This window comes from Sciurus vulgaris (assembly GCF_902686455.1).
Source record: "Sciurus vulgaris genome assembly, chromosome: 6".
Classification (NCBI taxonomy): domain Eukaryota; kingdom Metazoa; phylum Chordata; class Mammalia; order Rodentia; family Sciuridae; genus Sciurus; species Sciurus vulgaris.
In genome coordinates this window covers 129,179,732-129,198,090 of record NC_136466.1, presented here as the reverse complement: position 1 = coordinate 129,198,090, position 18,359 = coordinate 129,179,732, and the positions used below count along the sequence as shown (strand labels likewise).

Sequence of the window (18,359 nt, the reverse complement as noted above, 5' to 3'; positions counted from 1 at the left end):
GGCCAGAGCAGAATTCTATAGTTTAGACATGAGGTGTTCCCCCAATGCTCATGTGTGAAACAATGAAAGAATGCTCAGAGGTGACATGATTAGATTATGAGCAGTATAACCTAATCCACTGGTATGGTTTAACTGGGTGATAACTGTAGGCAGGTGGAATATGACAGAGGAAGTAAATTACTGGGGACATGTCTTTAGGATTTATATTTTGTTCCTGATGCACAGAAATATCTCCTCTCTCTGCTTCCTGGTTACCATGTCCTGCTTTCCTCTACCATGCCCTTCTACCATGATTCTGCCTCACCTCAGGCCTAGAGCTATGAAGTTGACTAACTACAGACTTAACCTCTGAAACCATGAGCCCAAATAAACGTTTCCTCCTCCACATGCTTTTCGATAGGCCTTTGGACTCAGCAAGGAATAAGCTGACTAAAACAGATCTGTTTCAGGTGGAAGGGTACTCAGAATCTATGATAGCCATGCTTCAAATGGGTTCAGGTATAGCTCATGCTGGTGGTAAAATAGGAACTTAAGAATAAAGGGAGAGATACTGAGTCTAAAAGAAAACACCCATGAACCACTGAAATGCAGAAAGCACCTATGAACAAATACAACTCCTGAGCATCCTGCCCTGGGTCCATGTCCTTGACCCATACCCTTTAAAACATCAGGGCAATGTGTAAGCATGGGCAAAACTAGCAAGAAATTGGGTAGCTCTACTCAGCCTCCACCTTTAGTTCAGCCACTATCAACCATCCCTCCACACTAGTGGGTCACTCTCTCTTCCTCTGGAGATAGCCAGCATTCTCCATGAACGTATAATCTTTGCGTTACTCCAAAGGTCTTTTTCGTGAGATTTGCCCTATTCTCCTTTGAATATGTATCTACATTCTGAAATAATCATCTGTCTATATGTCTGATTGGAGCATGCTGAAATTCTTTTCTGTCATGTATACCAAGAACACTGCTGGTCCGGATTCAAGCTCCCCTCTTCTCTCTATGAACTCGTCGGGCCCTTCTTTGGAATCATGTCTTCTCCCATGACAGTGAAAGAGCTTGGTGTCATCTTTGTCTTGCTGGTTTCACAGGCATGCAGAATGCAAGAGTTATGAGGCCATGAAAGTTTCCAAGATTTCTAAGGACCTTGGAGGTCAATCAGTTTGTGATAGAGTCAGTGTTCCTGCAGGTAGCTACTGACAGGGCAACTCATGGAGCTGTGAGAGTGAAGTCAAACTTGTAACGGGGACCTCAAGAAGACCAAAATACTAGGAATGTGGAATACCTGTTGAAGGGGGTTGTAAGCAGTATGCAAAGCCAACCCAAGAGAGTGGCCATGTGGACAGCTCAGACCCTGGTGATTCCACATCCCACCACAGTGTACCCCAGGTGTCAGACATGCAGATTTAGGACTTAATGTTTTCCCTGCTGGGTTTTGGTCTTGCTTTAGTCTAATTTTTCCTTGCTATCTTCTCATTTCTTCCTTTTGGAATAGAAATGTTACCCTGTACCATTGCATCTTAGAAATACATAACTTTTATTTCTTTTGTTTTTAGAAGGGCTCATAACTAAGTGTGTCTTGAGTTTCACAGGAGACTTTGGACTTCTGAGCAATGGTGGAATAGTGAAGATTCTAGAGACTCTTGGAGGAGGACAAAATGCATTTTTGCATTGTGAAATGGATATGAGTCTTTGGGGCCAGGAGGGAATGCTATAATTTGGATTTGAGATGTGCTCCTAAGGCCCAGTTTATGTCCCATCATGACACTACTGGACCTGTTTACCAGCATGGTAATATTGGGAGGTGGTAGAACCTTTGAGTGAGGGCCCAGTCAGAGGTTTTGGGTCATTGGGGCTTATTGCCCAAGTGGATTTTGGGACCTCGGTCTCTTTTACATTCTCCATGTTTCCACCATGAGGTAAGCAGCTTTGCCCCACCATGTGCTCCCCACGGTAATGTGCTACCATGCCACAGACCCAAAAGCAATGGGGTGAACCAACCACAGACTGAAACCTCTAAAACTGTGAGTCAAAATAAACCTTTTCTCTTTATAAACTGATTATTGCAAGTACTTTTTGCAGTAATGGAAAGCTGACTAACAGTTTATGACACAATTTCCCCTTGATATGAACTGGTTGAGGTAGGATAGGTACAATATGAGTTTAGAACATCTCAATAAACATAAAGTAAAAAACAAAAACAAAGACTCCCAAAACATGATGTACAAGATTGCAAGATCCAATTGAAGGGGCCACCACCACTGGCCTAATCTGAACAAACTGAACAGAAAAATTCCTGAACAGTAATAAAATATAAACCACTGGGGGAGGGGAAAGGAGCTCATGAGTTCATACTGACAGTTAATAGAAATAAAGAAGAAAGAAGAAAGGATACTTCTTATTTATAAGAGAATGTCAAATGCTGAGTGGTGAATTTGGAAAGATTGTTGGAATTGGAAATCACCAGTTTGTAGCTATTACAGGAAAGAAATTGATTAGTCCAAATTTGGTGAGACTTCTGAAATGTCTCCATGAAAAATTTGACGGGTCCTCCCTTTATGGAAAAAAAAAAAAAGTTTCTGGAAGTTGACATGAAAGACATACAATAAATTGGTAAGTTTACTCAAGAAAATAAATTCTACCTTAATAAGAAAAGTTGGAGTCTGTGTCCTTTACAATAGGGACTGTTCCCATCCTTCTCATATCCACATTGCAGCAATTCCTCACTGGACTGGTAGGGCAGTCCATAAGGACTGGAACTTACTATCGTCCCCTGTCAGTTCTAGATCTGTAACTAGGTTCTATTCCAGGAAACACTGGGGCAGGTTGGAAGGAGCAATGTCTTCCATCCCCACCCCCAGGGTGCTGATGTGACGATAGCCCTGTTCAGGATGGGCATTGCACACAATGGCAGTTTATTGGCCTTGCCTAACAGGGTTAACTTTACTAGGAGCAGAGTATACAAAAAGCTATATTCAAGTAAATTGTCTAAAAAATGGAGTGACACCTAGAAGATAGTAGAATAGGAAGTTCCAGCCCTTAATCTCTCATAGAACCACCAATTTTAATCATCATTCATAGAGAGAAAACCTTTATGGGAGTTCAGGAAGTCAGCTGAGAAGTTCTGGCACCCAGTGAGGAAAACAAAAACAAACAAAAACCAAGAATGCATAAATTGAAGAGGGTATGAATAATTTTATTTTACCTGCATCATCCTTCCCTCAAGGTAGCATGACTCATTACTAAGAGAGAGACTCCTTTGGCTCACATTTCTCCCTTGGAGGAAACAAAGAGTGAAGTAATTGCCCAGCATTTCTAGCCTTTTGGGGCACTGACCAAGAGGCCCACTTTTGTCTCACTTCCACCCAGAACAATGAAGAGATTGACAAAGGTAAATAATCCAAAGATGCTAAGAGCAAAGAAAAGGGGCTAGGGCTCACAGCAAATAGTATGCAGATTTCAACAACCATGTAGATCCCACACAGAGGCTTATGGACTCTCCTAAGAACACTTCCTATAATCCCTTAGATATCTTACCTGTAGAACTCCTCCATCAACAAGTTTCCTGAGTACTGTTTAACTCCTTTCTTCTCCCTATAGGTAGCCAGTCTGTGCTGCACATGAATACAGCAGTCAAATAGACTCTTCTGAGTTGGAAGATGGTATAAAACCTTAAACACTCTGAGATACTATCCTATGGAAAATGAACTGAGACTTTCAGCACCCAGTCTCAATTTGTGGGATCAAGAGAAAGAACACAATCCTAAGTTTTCAACATGAAGAATGAAGTGAGCATATTCATATAAAAGATCTGAGAGACTCCTGGAATTTTTAGCTAGGTTGACTAGTGAAAGTATTTGTCTCCAGAAGCCAGTCAGTGAAGACTAGAGGAGATAACTGCTGTTCCAAATGCAAAGGCAGCAAAGTAACTTTCAAGGAACACACAAACAGAAACACACACACACACATACTCACAAAATCAAGGAAACATAACATTACTAAAAGAAAAAAATAGAAGCTCTATTGGTTGATTACAAAGAATTGGAGATCTATGAATTGTCTGGCAAATAATTTAAAATAATAATTTTTTTAAATCATAAACAAATGGGATACATGTTGTTTCTCTATTTGTACATGGAGTCAAGGCATACCATTTGTGTAATCATAAATCTACATAGGGTAATGTTGTTTGATTCATTCTGTTATTTTTTTCCCTTCCCCCCCCCACCCGTCCCACCCCTCTTTTCCCTCTATACAGTCCTTTCTTCCTCCATTCTTACCACCCTCCTTAACCCTAACCCTAAACCTAACCCTAAACCTAACACTAACACCTCCCACCCCCCATTATATGTCCTCATCCGCTTATCAGCGAGATCATTCGACTTTAGTTTTTTGAGATTGGCTTATCTCACTTAGCATGATATTCTCCAATTTCATTCATTTGCCTGCAAATGCCATAATTTTATCATTCTATATGGTGGAGTAATATTTCATTGTATATATATATGCCACAGTTTCTTTATTCATTCATCAATTGAAGGGCATCTAGGTTGCTTCCACAATCTGGCTATGGTGAATTAAGCAGCAATGAACATTGATGTGGCTGTTTCTCTGTAGTATGCTGATTTTAAGTCCTTTGGATATAGGCCAAGGAGTGGGATAGCTGGGTCCAATGGTGGTTCCATTCCAAGCTTTCTGAGGAATCTCCATACTGCTTTCCAGAGTGGCTGCACTAATTTGCAGTCCCACCAGCAATGTATGAGTGTACCTTTTCCCCCACATCCTCGCCAACACTTATTGTTGCTTCTGTCCTTGATAATCGCCCTTCTAATTGGGGTGAGATGGAATCTTAGGGTAGTTTTGATTTGCATTTCTCTTATTACTAGAGATGTTGAACATTTTTTCATATATCTGTTGATTGCTTGTAGATCTTCTTCTGTGAAGTGTCTGTTCATTTCCTTAGCCCATTTGTTGATTGGGTTATTTGTATTCTTGGTGTAGAGTTTTTTGAGTTCTTTATACATTCTGGAAATTAGCGCTCTATCTGAAGTGTGAGTGGCAAAGATATTCTCCCACTCTGTAGGCTCTCTCTTCACATTGCTGATAGTTTCCTTTGCTGAGAGAAAGCTTTTAGCTTGAATCTATCCCAGTTGTTGATTCTTGCTTTTATTTCTTGTGCTATGGGAGTCCTGTTAAGGAAGTCTGATCCTAAGCCGACATGTTGAAGATTTGGACCTACTTTTTCTTCTATAAGATGCAGGGTCTCTGGACTGATTCTGAGGTCCTTGATCCATTTTGAGTTGAGTTTTGTGCAGGGTGAGAGATAGGGGTTTAATTTCATTCTGTTGCATATGGTTTTCCAGTTTTCCCAGCACCATTTGTTGAAGAGGCTGTCTTTTCTCCATTGCATATTTTTGGCACCTTTGTCTAGTATGAGAAAATTGTATTGATTTGGGTTTGTGTCCATGTCCTCTATTCTGTACCATTGATCTACCTGTCTATTTTGGTACCAATACCATGCCGTTTTTGTTACTATTGCTTTGTAGTAGAGTTGAAGATCTGGTATTGCGATGCCCCCTGCTTCACTCTTTCTACTGAGGATTGCTTTAGCTATTCTGGGTTTTTTATTCTTCCAGATGAATTTCATAATTGCTTGCTCTATTTCTGTAAGGTACACCATTGGGATTCTAATTGGAATTGCATTGAATCTGTATAGCACTTTAGGTAGTATGGCCATTTTGACAATATTAATTCTTCCTATCCAAGAACATGGGAGATCTTTCCATCTTCTAAGGTTTTCTTTAATTTTTTTCTTTAGTGTTCTGTAGTTCTCATTGTAGAGGTCTTTCACCTCTTTTGTGAGATTGATTCCCAGGTATTTTATTTTTTTCGATGCTATTGTGAATGGGGTAGTTTTCCTAATTTCTCTTTCTGAAGATTCATCACTTATGTATAAAAATGCATTGGATTTATGAGCATTGATCTTGTAACCTGCAATTTACTGAATTCACTTATGAGTTCTAAAAGTTTTCTGGTGGAATTTCCAGGTTCCTTTAAATATATAATCATGTCATCAGCGAACAGGGATAGTTTGAGTTCTTCTTTTCCAATTCGTATCTGTTAGGGGCAGTTGTGGCTCGTGGATAGCTCCCAGAAAAACGCTCTGCAGACAAGAGGTCTCACACAAGGGACTTTATTTTATGCGGACGATTCACGTCCACTCGGGGGAAAAGGAAAGAAGAAAAGAGAAAGATGGTGCGTGGCCTCTCCCAGATATTGGAATCTCGCGGGCTTGGAGGAACCAATAGCATGTTAGGACGTAATGTGGGAGGCAGGAAGATTACGGCAGCGTAAGCCGGGAATTCCTGTAATGTAAGAGGTGGGAAAAACGCAGACTGACAGGTGATGGGGAGGCCAGAAATTCCTTTAATGGGAGAGGCAGGCGGATCGCAGATTGACAGGTGGTTGGGAGGTGGGAAATTCCTGCAACGGGAGAGAAAGGTGGCTTTATACCTTACAGTATCCCTTTAATTTCTTTGGTTTGTCTAATTGCTCTGGCTAGAGTTTCAAGGATGGTGTTGAATAGAAAGTGGTGAAAGAGGGCATCCCTGCCTTGTTCCAGTTTTTAGGGGGAATGCTTTCAGTTTTTCACCATTTAGAATGATATTGGCAATGGGCTTAGCATAGATAGCCTTTATAATGTTAAAGAATGTTCCCACTATCCCTATTTTTTCTAGTGTTTTGAGCATGGAGGGATGCTGTATTTTATCAAATGCTTTTTCTGCATCTATTAAAATAATCACGTGATTCTTAACTTTTAGTCTGTTGATATGGTGAATGACATTTATTGATTTCCGGATGTTGAACCAACTTTGCATCCCTGGGATAAAACCCACTTGATCATGGTGCACTATCTTTTTAATATAATTTTGTATGTGGTTTGCTAAAATTTTGTTGAGAATTTTTGTGTCAATGTTCATGAAGGATATTGGTCTGAAATTTTCTTTCCTTGATGTGTCTCTGTCTGGTTTAGGAATCAGGGTGATATTGGCTTCATAGAATGAGTTTAGGAGGGTTCCCTCCTCTTCTATTTCATGGAATACTTTGAGAAGTATTGGAATGAGCCCTTCTTTAAAGGTTTTGTAGAACTCAGCTGAGAACCCATTTGGTCCCAGACTTTTCTTTCTTGGTAGGCTTTTGATGACCTCTTCTATTTCATTGCTTGAAATTGATTTATTTAAGTTGTGTATGTCCTCCTCATTCAGTTTAGGTAATTCATATGTCTCTAGAAACTTGTTGATGTCTTCCAGGTTTTCTGTTTTGTTGGAGTATAGATTTTCAAAATAACTTCTAATTATGTTTTGTATTTCACTCATGGCTGTTGTGATATTTTCTTGTTCATTCTGAATTTTAGTAATTTGAGTTTTCTCCCTCTTTCTCTTTGTTAGTGTGGCTAAGGGTTTATCAATTTTGTTTATTTTTTCAAAGAACCAACTATTTATTTTGTTAATTTTTCCGACTGTTTCTTTTGTTTCAATTTCGTTGATTTGGCCTCTGATTTTAACTATTTCCTGTCTTCTACTACTTTTGGTGTTGGTGTGCTCTTCTTTTTCTAGGGCTTTGAGCTGTAGTGTTAAGTTGTTTATTTTTTGATTTCTACTTCTTTTGTTGAATGCGCCTCATGAAATAAATCTTCCTCTAAGTACTGCTTTCATAGTGTCCCAGAGATTTTGATATGATGTGTCTTTGTTCTCGTTTACTTCTAAGAATTTTTTTATTTCCCTCCTGATGTCTTCTGTTATCCATTTAAAATAATAATCTTAAAGTAGTTCAGTGAACTACAAAAGAACACAGATAGACAACTAAAACAATACATGAACAAAACAATTCATTCAGCAAAGAGAAAGAAACTATTCAAAAGTACCAAAGGAATTCTGGAGCTGAAGAATACAATGACTGAACTAAAAAGTATAAAAGAGAGCATCAAGAGTAGAGTCAATCAGCAGAAGAAAAAAATCAGTGAACTCAAATAAAATCACCTGAATTTATCCAGTTAGAAGAACAAAATAAAAATAAAAATAAATAGAGAGGAAAGCCTGTGGGACATTCAGGACACCGTCAATTGAGCCAATATAAATGTGAAATTCTCATAATGAAGAGAGAAATAGTAAAGAATTAGGAAGCCTATTTTAAGAAATAGTGATTAAAAAATCTTCAAATTTGTGGAAATAAACAAATATTCAGATCCACAAAGCGTGAACAACTCCAAAGAGACTAAATATGTTTTCATGAAGACATACCATAACTGGACTGTTACAAGTCAATGACAAAGAAAGATTTTGAAAGTAGTGAGGAAAACAGACACACACCCACACATACACACACACACACACACACACACACACACACACACACACATACACTCATCACATGTAAGAGAAATTCCTATAAGACTATGGGCAGATTTCTCACCAGAGACCTTACAGGTCATCAAAATGGAATGATCTATGCAAAGTGCGGAAGGAGAAATAAAACCTGCCAACTAAGAGTACCTCACAACAAAGCTGACCCAGAAATGAAGAGAAAATATTTCCCAGACAAACAAAATTGAGATAGTTACTTATTACTATGTCTGCATTAGAACAATCAGGACATTCTTCAGGTTGAAATGGAGAGATGCTAACTATAAACCTAAAAGTATATGAAGTTATAAAATCACTGGCAAAAATTAGTATATGCTCAAATTCACAATATTCTAATATGCGTGTGTAAACACTTTTAACTTGTATTAAAGTTAAAAGAAAAGGCATTAAAATAACTATACTGAAAGTAATTTGATGGTGAATCCACAATATAAAAAAAAATATAAATTGTAGTGTCAGAAACAAATGGAGGGGAGAAGTAAAAGTGTAGGGTTTTTGTAAGTGATCAAAGAAAGATTGTCAGTTTAAAACAAACTTTTGTAAGTGTATGATGTTATGTGCAAGCCTCATGGTAATTACAATGAAAATATGTGGTAGATGCAGAAAATATAGCTAGAAAGGAATCAAACCATACCACTACCCAAAAAAATCAAATCCCAAGACAAGACACCAATATAGGAAGAAAAGAATAGGAGACTATAAAACAGTCAGAAAACAATTAAAATGGCAACAATAAGTTCTTACCTACCAATAATTACCTTAAATGTACATGGATTAAATTTCCCAATCAAAAGAAAGCCAGTGAATGAATGGATTTAAAGAAGAAAAAACTTAACTTTGACACTGAGGACACACAGACTGAAAGTAAAACATAATACAGTGATGTTCTCTGGGAATAGTAACCAAAGGAGACCAGGTGGCTTTACTTAGGCAAAATAGACTAATCGAAAACTTTCTGGCAGGGCACAGTGGCACACGCCTGTAATCCCAGCAGCTAGAGAGGCTGAGGCAGGAGGATCACAAGTTCAAAGCCAGCCTCAGCAAAAGTGAGGCACTAAGCAACCCAGTGAGACCCTGTTTCTAAATTTAAAAAAACACAAAATAGGGCTGGGGATGTGGCTTGGTGGTTGACTATCCCAGAGTTCATCCCCTGGTACCAAAAAACAAAACAAACAAACAAACAAAAAACTGTCAGGAGAAATACAGACAGTAATAATATAATGATTACAGGTCCATTCATCAAGAGGCTATAACAATTGCAAATATATATGCACTCAAAATTGGAGCACCCAAATATATAATGCAAATAAACAACTGGAGAGAGAAATAACAATACAATAATAGTATGGGACTTCAATACTTTACTTTCAATAATGGTTAGATCATTCACACAGAAAACCTATAAGGAAAGAGTGAACTTGAACAACAGTGTAAATTAGACCTAACTGAAATGTGCAGGCAATTCAATAGAAGCAGAATGTGCATTCTTCTCAAAAACACACATGACATTTTCCAGAAGAAACCTTAACCAATTTAAGGAGATTGAAATCATAGTAAGTATTTTTTCAACTCCACAACAGCATGAGACTGGAAATCAATATTAGTTTCCAGAAGGGGATGTAGGTCAGTGGTAGGATGCTTGCCTAGCTTGTATGACCTACGTTCAATTCCTAGGACCACACACACACACAGAGGAAATGTACAAATATGTGAACAACCCATAGGTCAAAAGGGAAAACACAATATATCTTTAGACAAATAAGAATGAAAATACAATATGTCAAAGTTTATGGAATGCAGCAAAAGCGGTTTTAAGAGGAAAGGTTATAGGTCTAAGTGCTTACATTTAGAAAAAAAGCAAGGCCAGGCACTGCAGCCCATGCCTGTAATCCCAGCACCTGAGGCAGGAGGATTGTGAGATCAAAACCAGCCTCAGCAAAAGTGAGACACTAAGCAACTCAGTGAGACCCTGTCTCTTATTAAAATAGAAAATAGGGCTGGAGATGTGGCTCAGGGGTCGAATGCCCTTGAGTTCAATACCTGATACCCACCACCTCCTCCAAAAAAGAAAATTCTCAAACTAAATTTACAATTTGATGAATTAAAAAAAGAACAAACTAAGCCCAAATTTAGTCAATGAAAGGAAATAATAAACATCAGAATAGAAATAAATTTGAGACTAGAAAATCAATAGATGTTGGTTTGTGAAACAGATAAACAAAAATGATGAATTTTTAGCTGTACTAAAAAAGAAAAATCTCAAATACAATTATAAATGAAAGGGGAAACATTACAAGTGATACCATAGAAATATAAATGATCATAAGAGACCACTTTGAACAACTATGTGCCAACAAATTGGATAACCTAGATGAAAAAAAAAAATCCTAACACATTAAATCCACCAAGACTAAATCATGAAACAGTAATAAATCTGAACAGACCAATGATGAGTAAGGAGATTGAATTAGTAATCAAAAACCTCACAATGAAGGAAAGTCAAAGACCTGAGGAATTCATTGGTGAATTTTACCTAATATTTAAAGAAGAACAAATGGCAATCTTTCTCAAACTCTGAAAAAAAAATGGAAGAGGAGAAAAGACTTCCTAATTGATTTAATAGCCAGAATTAACTTGATAGCAAAGCCAAAGATATTATAAGAAAATTAACAGAGCTCCACTGGAGCTCTTCGGTCGTCTGCCATCCAGGAGCCATCTTGGGACTGCTGCCTGGCGGAGCCTTCGAAACCCAAACCCAGATTTATGAGGTACTGGAAACCTTCAGGGACACTATAAATCTACAGGGTAGAAACTGTACTACCTCAGATCCCCATGACTAAATGGGAAGACACACAAACAAAATGAAAAAAAAAAGGGAACAAAGCACTCCAAACAAACCAGGATGCTCCAATTATAGACTCCATTGACAAACCAGTAGAAGAAATGTCAGAGAAGGAGTTCAGAATATACTTAGTAAAACTGCTTCATGACTTTAAGGAGGATATAAAGAGTGAAATCAGAGCTATGTTTCAGGAGATGGATGATATCTTAAAGAAAGAGATAAAGATCCTGAGAAGAAATCTAGAAGAAATCTTTGAAATGAAAGAATCAATAAACCAAAATAAAAATTCAATGGAAAGTAGCACCAACAGAGGAGACCACTTGGAAGACAGAACTTCAGGCAATGAAGACAAAATATATAATTTTGAAAATAAAGGTGACCACAGAGAGATGATAAATTGCGTGACGTTCCCTCACCCAGACACAATGCCTGAACAGCAGCTGCTGAAGCCAACTGAGTGGAGCTACTGTGACTACTTCTGGGCTGATAAGAAAGACCCCCAAGGCAATGGCACCGTGGCGGGGTTCGAACTGCTGCTCCAAAAGCAACTGAAGGGCAAACAAATGCAGAAAGAAATGTCTGAATTCGTCCGAGAGAGGATAAAGATTGAAGAAGAATATGCAAAGAACTTGGCTAAGCTCTCTCAGAACTCTTTGGCTGCGCAAGAGGAAGGCTCCCTGGGAGAAGTATGGGCTCAGGTGAAGAAGAGCCTGGCAGATGAAGCAGAAGTTCATCTCAAGTTCTCAGCCAAGCTTCACAGTGAGGTAGAGAAGCCCCTAATGAACTTTCGTGAGAACTTCAAGAAAGACATGAAAAAGTGTGACCACCACATCGCTGACCTCCGCAAGCAACTCGCCAGCCGCTATGCATCAGTGGAGAAGGCCCGGAAAGCCCTCACAGAGCGGCAGAGAGACCTGGAGATGAAGACCCAGCAGCTGGAGATCAAGCTGAGCAACAAGACGGAGGAGGACATCAAGAAGGCACGGAGGAAGTCCACACAGGCTGGTGATGACCTCATGCGCTGTGTGGACCTCTACAACCAGGCCCAGTCCAAGTGGTTTGAAGAGATGGTGACCACCACTTTGGAGCTGGAGTGGCTGGAAGTGGAAAGGGTGGAGATGATCCGGCAACATTTGTGCCAGTGCACACAGCTGCGGCACGAGACGGACATGTTCAACCAAAGCACAGTTAAGCCTGTGGACCAACTGCTTCGAAAAGTGGACCCAGCCAAAGACAGAGAGCTGTGGGTCAGAGAGCACAAAACGGGCAACATTCGCCCTGTGTACATGGAGATCTAGACACACCTGTGTGGCCCCCGGGGGTCTTGCCCAGGAGAGGGGCTGGGTGTCACATGGAGAGGAGATGGTGTCTCCTGCTGGGTGAAGCTGCCCTCCCACCCACTCTCCTGTCCACTGAGGAGAGAGGAGAGAGCTGGCGATTCCAGAAGGGTGATCTGGATGGCCCAGCTGGGGGATCCCAAATATTCCCAGGCCAAGAAGACACACCTGCAACCCTGCCCTTGTCTCCAAGACTGAAGCCCCCAAACCCCATGCCATGCTTGTTGCTCTGAGAACAAACTGAGGCTGGAAATTTGTGGTCCCTGCTGAGTTCCATAGGGGTGGCCGTCACACACTTGTGCCCTTGGGTGCCCGAAGGCCCATCCTCCAACTGGTCCCTTTATCTCCTTAGGGGCTTCGGAAGATCAGGGGAGGGTCACCTCTGCCTCCAAGCCAATGTCAGGATCAGACTCATAAACAGAAAGCGCCATCAGCTCAGCCTGCACCTAGAGTCCTTTACAGCCCTCTATTTTTCTCATTGCATTCTGGGAGCCCAAATCTAGCTATCCTTGGCCACTTTTCATCCCCATGAGTCTTGGGAAGGCCTGTTTTCCGTCTTCCCAGACCAACCCTGCCTAGAGAGGTCAGGATGGAACTACCTCATTCGGCAAACTAGCCCCAAGTCGGAGCATTGAATCATGGTTCCTATCAGACCAGGCATCGTCTCTGAAGTCTCTGGAAATCCCAATCCATCCATTCCTCAGCTGCTTTCTCAAGGCAGTCCCCACCCTGCCACCCCTGCGCAGTCTCACTAGAGGGAGCTTTCCAAAGTTCTCAGCCAGCAAGGCCTCCTTCAGTTCTGTGCATGTCCAAAGGCTTTGAGGAATGGAGATACCAGCTCACCTCAGAAACCAGATGGGGTCTGTCTGCCATGGCCTCCTGTCCAACACTGGGCTACCCTGACCACCACTCTCCTGGGCTGCCCACCATGGGTTTAATGGGGCTGGGTCAGTCCCATATGAGAGACAGATTAGGGCAAGTCCCTTTGTCATTTCGCATATGGCTCCATCTGCTTATGCATGATGGGGTTTGGACTGCTGTCCCTTGTATGGGCACTGCAGACTTTCATGGCCATAGGAGTTCTTTGCTATCCAGGTGTGTCTTGCCACCTGGGCCTCCAGCTACTCTGAACTTTCCAGAGCCCTATGCTAAGCCCTCCCTTGGTGCCAGCACCTCCTTTCCCTCTGTCCATCTTCCCTGGAGAAGCCTGGGCCCAGTGTGATTCAGGAAGATTTTCAACACTGCCCTGGGTTCAGCCCGTCACTTCCTTCCTCTACTACAGCAAACATGATCACTATGTTAACCTAGAGAATCAGCCTGAGGGGACTGGGAGAAGAAATTGACATAGTGAGCAAGGAACAAATTCTAGCCAGAAACTCATGCTCTGAGGGTCCATCATTCTTCATCTTTCCATCAGTGGCTTTGGATTGACCCTTCCATCTCTCATGGGGGCAGAATTCTATGAGCACGATTCACTAATCTTTCCCTCAGTTTTACATGCTAATAGTGGATGACATTAATCTTGAGTCTCTTGGCATCTCTTCCATTAAATTGGAATTGCTTTCTCATAGTTTATATTAGAAAGATATCCAATATACTAAAAAAAGAAAAAGAAAGAAAATTAACAGATATAAAATTACTCAACAAAATATTTGCAAACTCATTCAACAGCACATTAAAATAATCATAAATCATGATCAAGTGAAATACATTCTAGAAATCAATGATGATTCACTATCTGTGAACCTATAAATGTGATATACCACATTATCGGAATGAAGGATAAAAATCATAGATCATCTCCTTAGATTCAGAAAAATCATCTGACAAAATTCAAAAAACTCTCAATAAATTAGGTGTAGAAGGAATGCACATCATCATAATAAGGACCATTTATGACAAGCCCACAACTAATATTGTACTCAAAGATGAAATGCTGAAAATTTTTCTTCTAAGATCAGGAACAAGACAAGGAAGCTCACCTTAGCCACCTTTATTCAATATAGTACTGGAAGTTCTAGCTAAAGAAATCAGGCAACATAAAGTCTTCCAAATAAGAAAGGAAGAAGTATAATTGCTTTGCTCTGCAGTTGACATAATCTTATGTAAAGAAAGCCCTAAAGGCTCCACCAAAACCAAAACAGAGCAACAACAATAAAAAACCCTGTTAGAACTATTCAACAAATTTTGTGAAGTTGTCGGATATGAAGTCCATGTACAAAAATCAGTGGCACTTCTGTTCACTAGTAGTGAATTACCCAAAAAAGTAATCCAGAGAACAATATCATATGTAGCACCATTAAAAAGGAAAATATTAAGGAAAAAATTTGACAAGGGTAAAATCTCTGTCCATTGAAAACTATAGAATATTGACAATATAAATTCAAGGAGACACAAATGAAAAAAATAGCCCGTGTTCATGGGTTGAAAGAATAGTGTTCAAATATTGTTAAAATGTCTGTACTGTCCAAAGTTATCTATTGATTCAATGCAATCTTTATCAAAATTTCAAGAAAAATTTTCACTGAAATAGAAATAACATGCTAAAATTCATATGGAATCACAAAGATCCCTAGCAAAGGCAAGCTTGAGCAACAAAAACAATTCCAGTTGCATCACAGTTTCTGATTTCAAATTTTATTGTACAGTTATAGTAATCAAAGCAGTATTGTGCTGGCATAAAAATATGTAGACAAATGGAACAGAATAAAGAACACCGAAATAAATCTACACATATAGCTAACTAATCTTTAAGATGCCAAGAATACAAATGGAGGAAGTAGAGTCTCTTTTTAAAAGATACTGTAAAAACTGAATATCAATATCCAGAAGAATAAAATTGGAATCTTCACATTACTCAAAAATGAGCTAAAAATGGAATACAGACTTGAATGTAAAGACCAAAACTGTAAAATTCCTAGAACTAACAGGAAAACCTCTTTGACATTGGTCTTGGCAAGTTTTTGTTGTTTTGATTTTTTGATATGACACCAAAAACATATGCAACAAAAGCAAAAATAATCAAATAGAATTAAATAAAACTACAAGTATTCTGTTCAACAAATGAAGCAATCAAAAATTAAAATGAAAAGCAATTCTTGGAGTGGTAGAAGACATTTGCAAACCACATAATCTTTTGATAAAGATTGCATTGAATCAATACGGGTTCATATCCAAAATACATAAGTAACTCCTACAACTCAGTAGCAAAAGAACAAATAACCTGACTTGAAAATAGGCAAATGATCTGAATAGTTATTTTTTTCCAAAGAGGACATACAAATGGCCACCACGTATATGAAAAGGTGCTCACCATCACCAATCATTGGGAAAATCCAAATCAAAACTACAATAAGATATCATCCCCCATCTGTTCAGATGGCTCTGTAAAAAACAACAGATATGTGTCGATGAGGATGGAGAGAAAGGGGAACTCTGGTGTAATGTTGGTGAAAATATAAATTGGTACATTTTTTATGGAAAATAGTAAGAAGGCTCCTCAAAAAATTAAATCAAATTACCATATTACCCAGAAATCCCAGTTCTAGGTATTTATCCAAAGAAATTGACATGGAGATCTTGAAGAGACACCTGTACTGCTATCTTCATTGCAATTTTATTTACAAGAGTCAAGATACATTAATGGATGCATGAATAAAGAAAATGTGAACTACATAGACAATGTAATATTTGTGAACATTTAAAAGGAAGGAAATACTGCCATATGCCACAACATGAATGAACCTGGAGGACATCATATTAAGTGAAATAATCCAGGCACAGAAAGACAAATAATGTATGATCTCCCTTATATGTGGAAATTAAAATAATCAAACTCACAGAGGCAGAGAGTTGAATGGTGGTTGCAAAGGGCTGAGGAGATGGGGAGATGAAAAAATGACAGCCAAATCAAAGGTTATCTAGTTTCAGTTATACAAGGTAAGTTCTAAAGATCAACTATACATCATAGTGTGTATAGCTAGCAACACTATGTATAAATGCACCATGTAAGTACATTGTGTACTTAAAATATACTTGTACGGAGTGTTCCAAATGGCCGCACCTCTTAAACTTTTCGCCACCTTTCTATAATGACACAGTTGAAGACCAAACCTTTAACACATAGGTATCTGGAGGACACTTATCTCAAACCATAGCAGGTAGAACAACTAGACAGAGGCTCAGCAAGTTTATTAAAGACTTATACAGCACACCAACCAACTAGACCTAAATGATGTCTGTAGAACAAAACACCCAAAACAGCAGAATATAAATCCTTCTCAAGGTGCATGGACATTTTGCAGGATAGAACATATGTTAGGCCATAAAAACAAGACTCAATTTAAAAGGACTGCAACCATACAAAGAACATTGCCTGACCACGATGGAATTAAAATACGAATTAACAATAGAAGAAAATTTGGGAGATTCACAAATATGTGGAAATTAAACAACACTTGTCCAAATAACCCATGGATCAAAAAGAAATAACAAGAGAAATTAGGGAATGACCTGAATAGAAACAAACACAACATGTCAAATTTATGGGATACAGCTAACATGGTGTTCAGAGGGAAATTTATAGCTTTAGAAATCTAAATTACAAAGAAGAAAGATTTCAAATCAATAACCCAACTTTCTACTTTAAGAAACCTGAAAAATGGAAGTGTACAAGTGGGCACCGGATTGCTTTTGGGGATGATACAAGTGTGCTGAAGTTAGACTGTGGTAATGGCTGCACACCATCTTTGTCAATGTACTAATATGAATTGAACTGGGCATGTATAAAAAATGAATGGTATGGTATGTCAATTATACTTCAAGAAAGTCATTTGAAAAGCTTGGATAAGGCAAGATTCATCAACAGATATTAAATCTGGGGAAAATTTTGTTGAGTATAAATATATTTGCATGGTTTTGTCTCCCCACAGTTTCCTCAATGATTGTGTGGGAAAACATAGTAATATGGTGCTGAAGAATCAGCCATTACCTTGATCAGTTGATCGAAATTAACATCACTAGTGAAAATTGGATGAACAATGGATCGCACCAGATGTGACACCCTGAGCATTTAGTTTCAAACATCAGACAAACTGAAAATGAGGAAAGTTCTATTAAAGGGAAGTGAGTATGCACTTCAGAGTGCATCATAAAATAAGGAAATTTGTGGAAATTTTCAGATTAAAGAAGTCTAAAGAGACATGACAATTAAATGTGATACCTGACCTTAGACTGGGAGAAAATGTTACAAAAAGCATTAGTACACATTTTGATTACATTATCTACAGAGATTAGTAGAAATATTGCAGTCAAAGTTCAATTTCTTAATATTAATAAATGTACTATACTTGTGAAAGAGAATATCTGTGGGAATATTCATTGAAATACTTAGGAGTAAAGGACATTGATAATGTAACTTAGTCTTAAAAGATTCACACACTCTCTATTCACACATTTGTGAGAGTAGTGCAGGAGGAGAGAAGGAATGGGAAGGAAAAAGAGCACATGATAAATGGGATAAAATGTTAGTAATGCTGAATTAACATAATAAATATATGGGTGTTATTTTTTTATTATGATCTTGCAATTTTTCTGTGAATTTTATATTATGTCAAATAAAATAATTGAAGATGCTGAAGAACTTTTGTTTGAGTTTTATCTATCAATGTCCACATTAGAAATTAAAACTAAGAAGTGTTTATTTATTCATTTAAAAATAATAAACACTGCATATTAACATAATGAACATACATTCATGAA

At 38.6% G+C, this 18,359-nt stretch overlaps 1 protein-coding gene across 1 annotated transcript; it reads left to right on the top strand.

Moving 5' to 3' along the window:
- Nucleotides 1-11,201: 11,201 nt before the first annotated feature.
- Nucleotides 11,202-14,062, top strand: LOC306663857 (growth arrest-specific protein 7-like). Its single transcript, XM_079144445.1, has one exon. It carries the CDS (start codon nt 11,364-11,366, stop codon nt 12,558-12,560), a length of 1,197 nt encoding a protein of 398 aa, XP_079000571.1. The 5' UTR covers nt 11,202-11,363; the 3' UTR covers nt 12,561-14,062.
- The last annotated feature ends 4,297 nt before the right edge of the window (nt 14,063-18,359 follow it).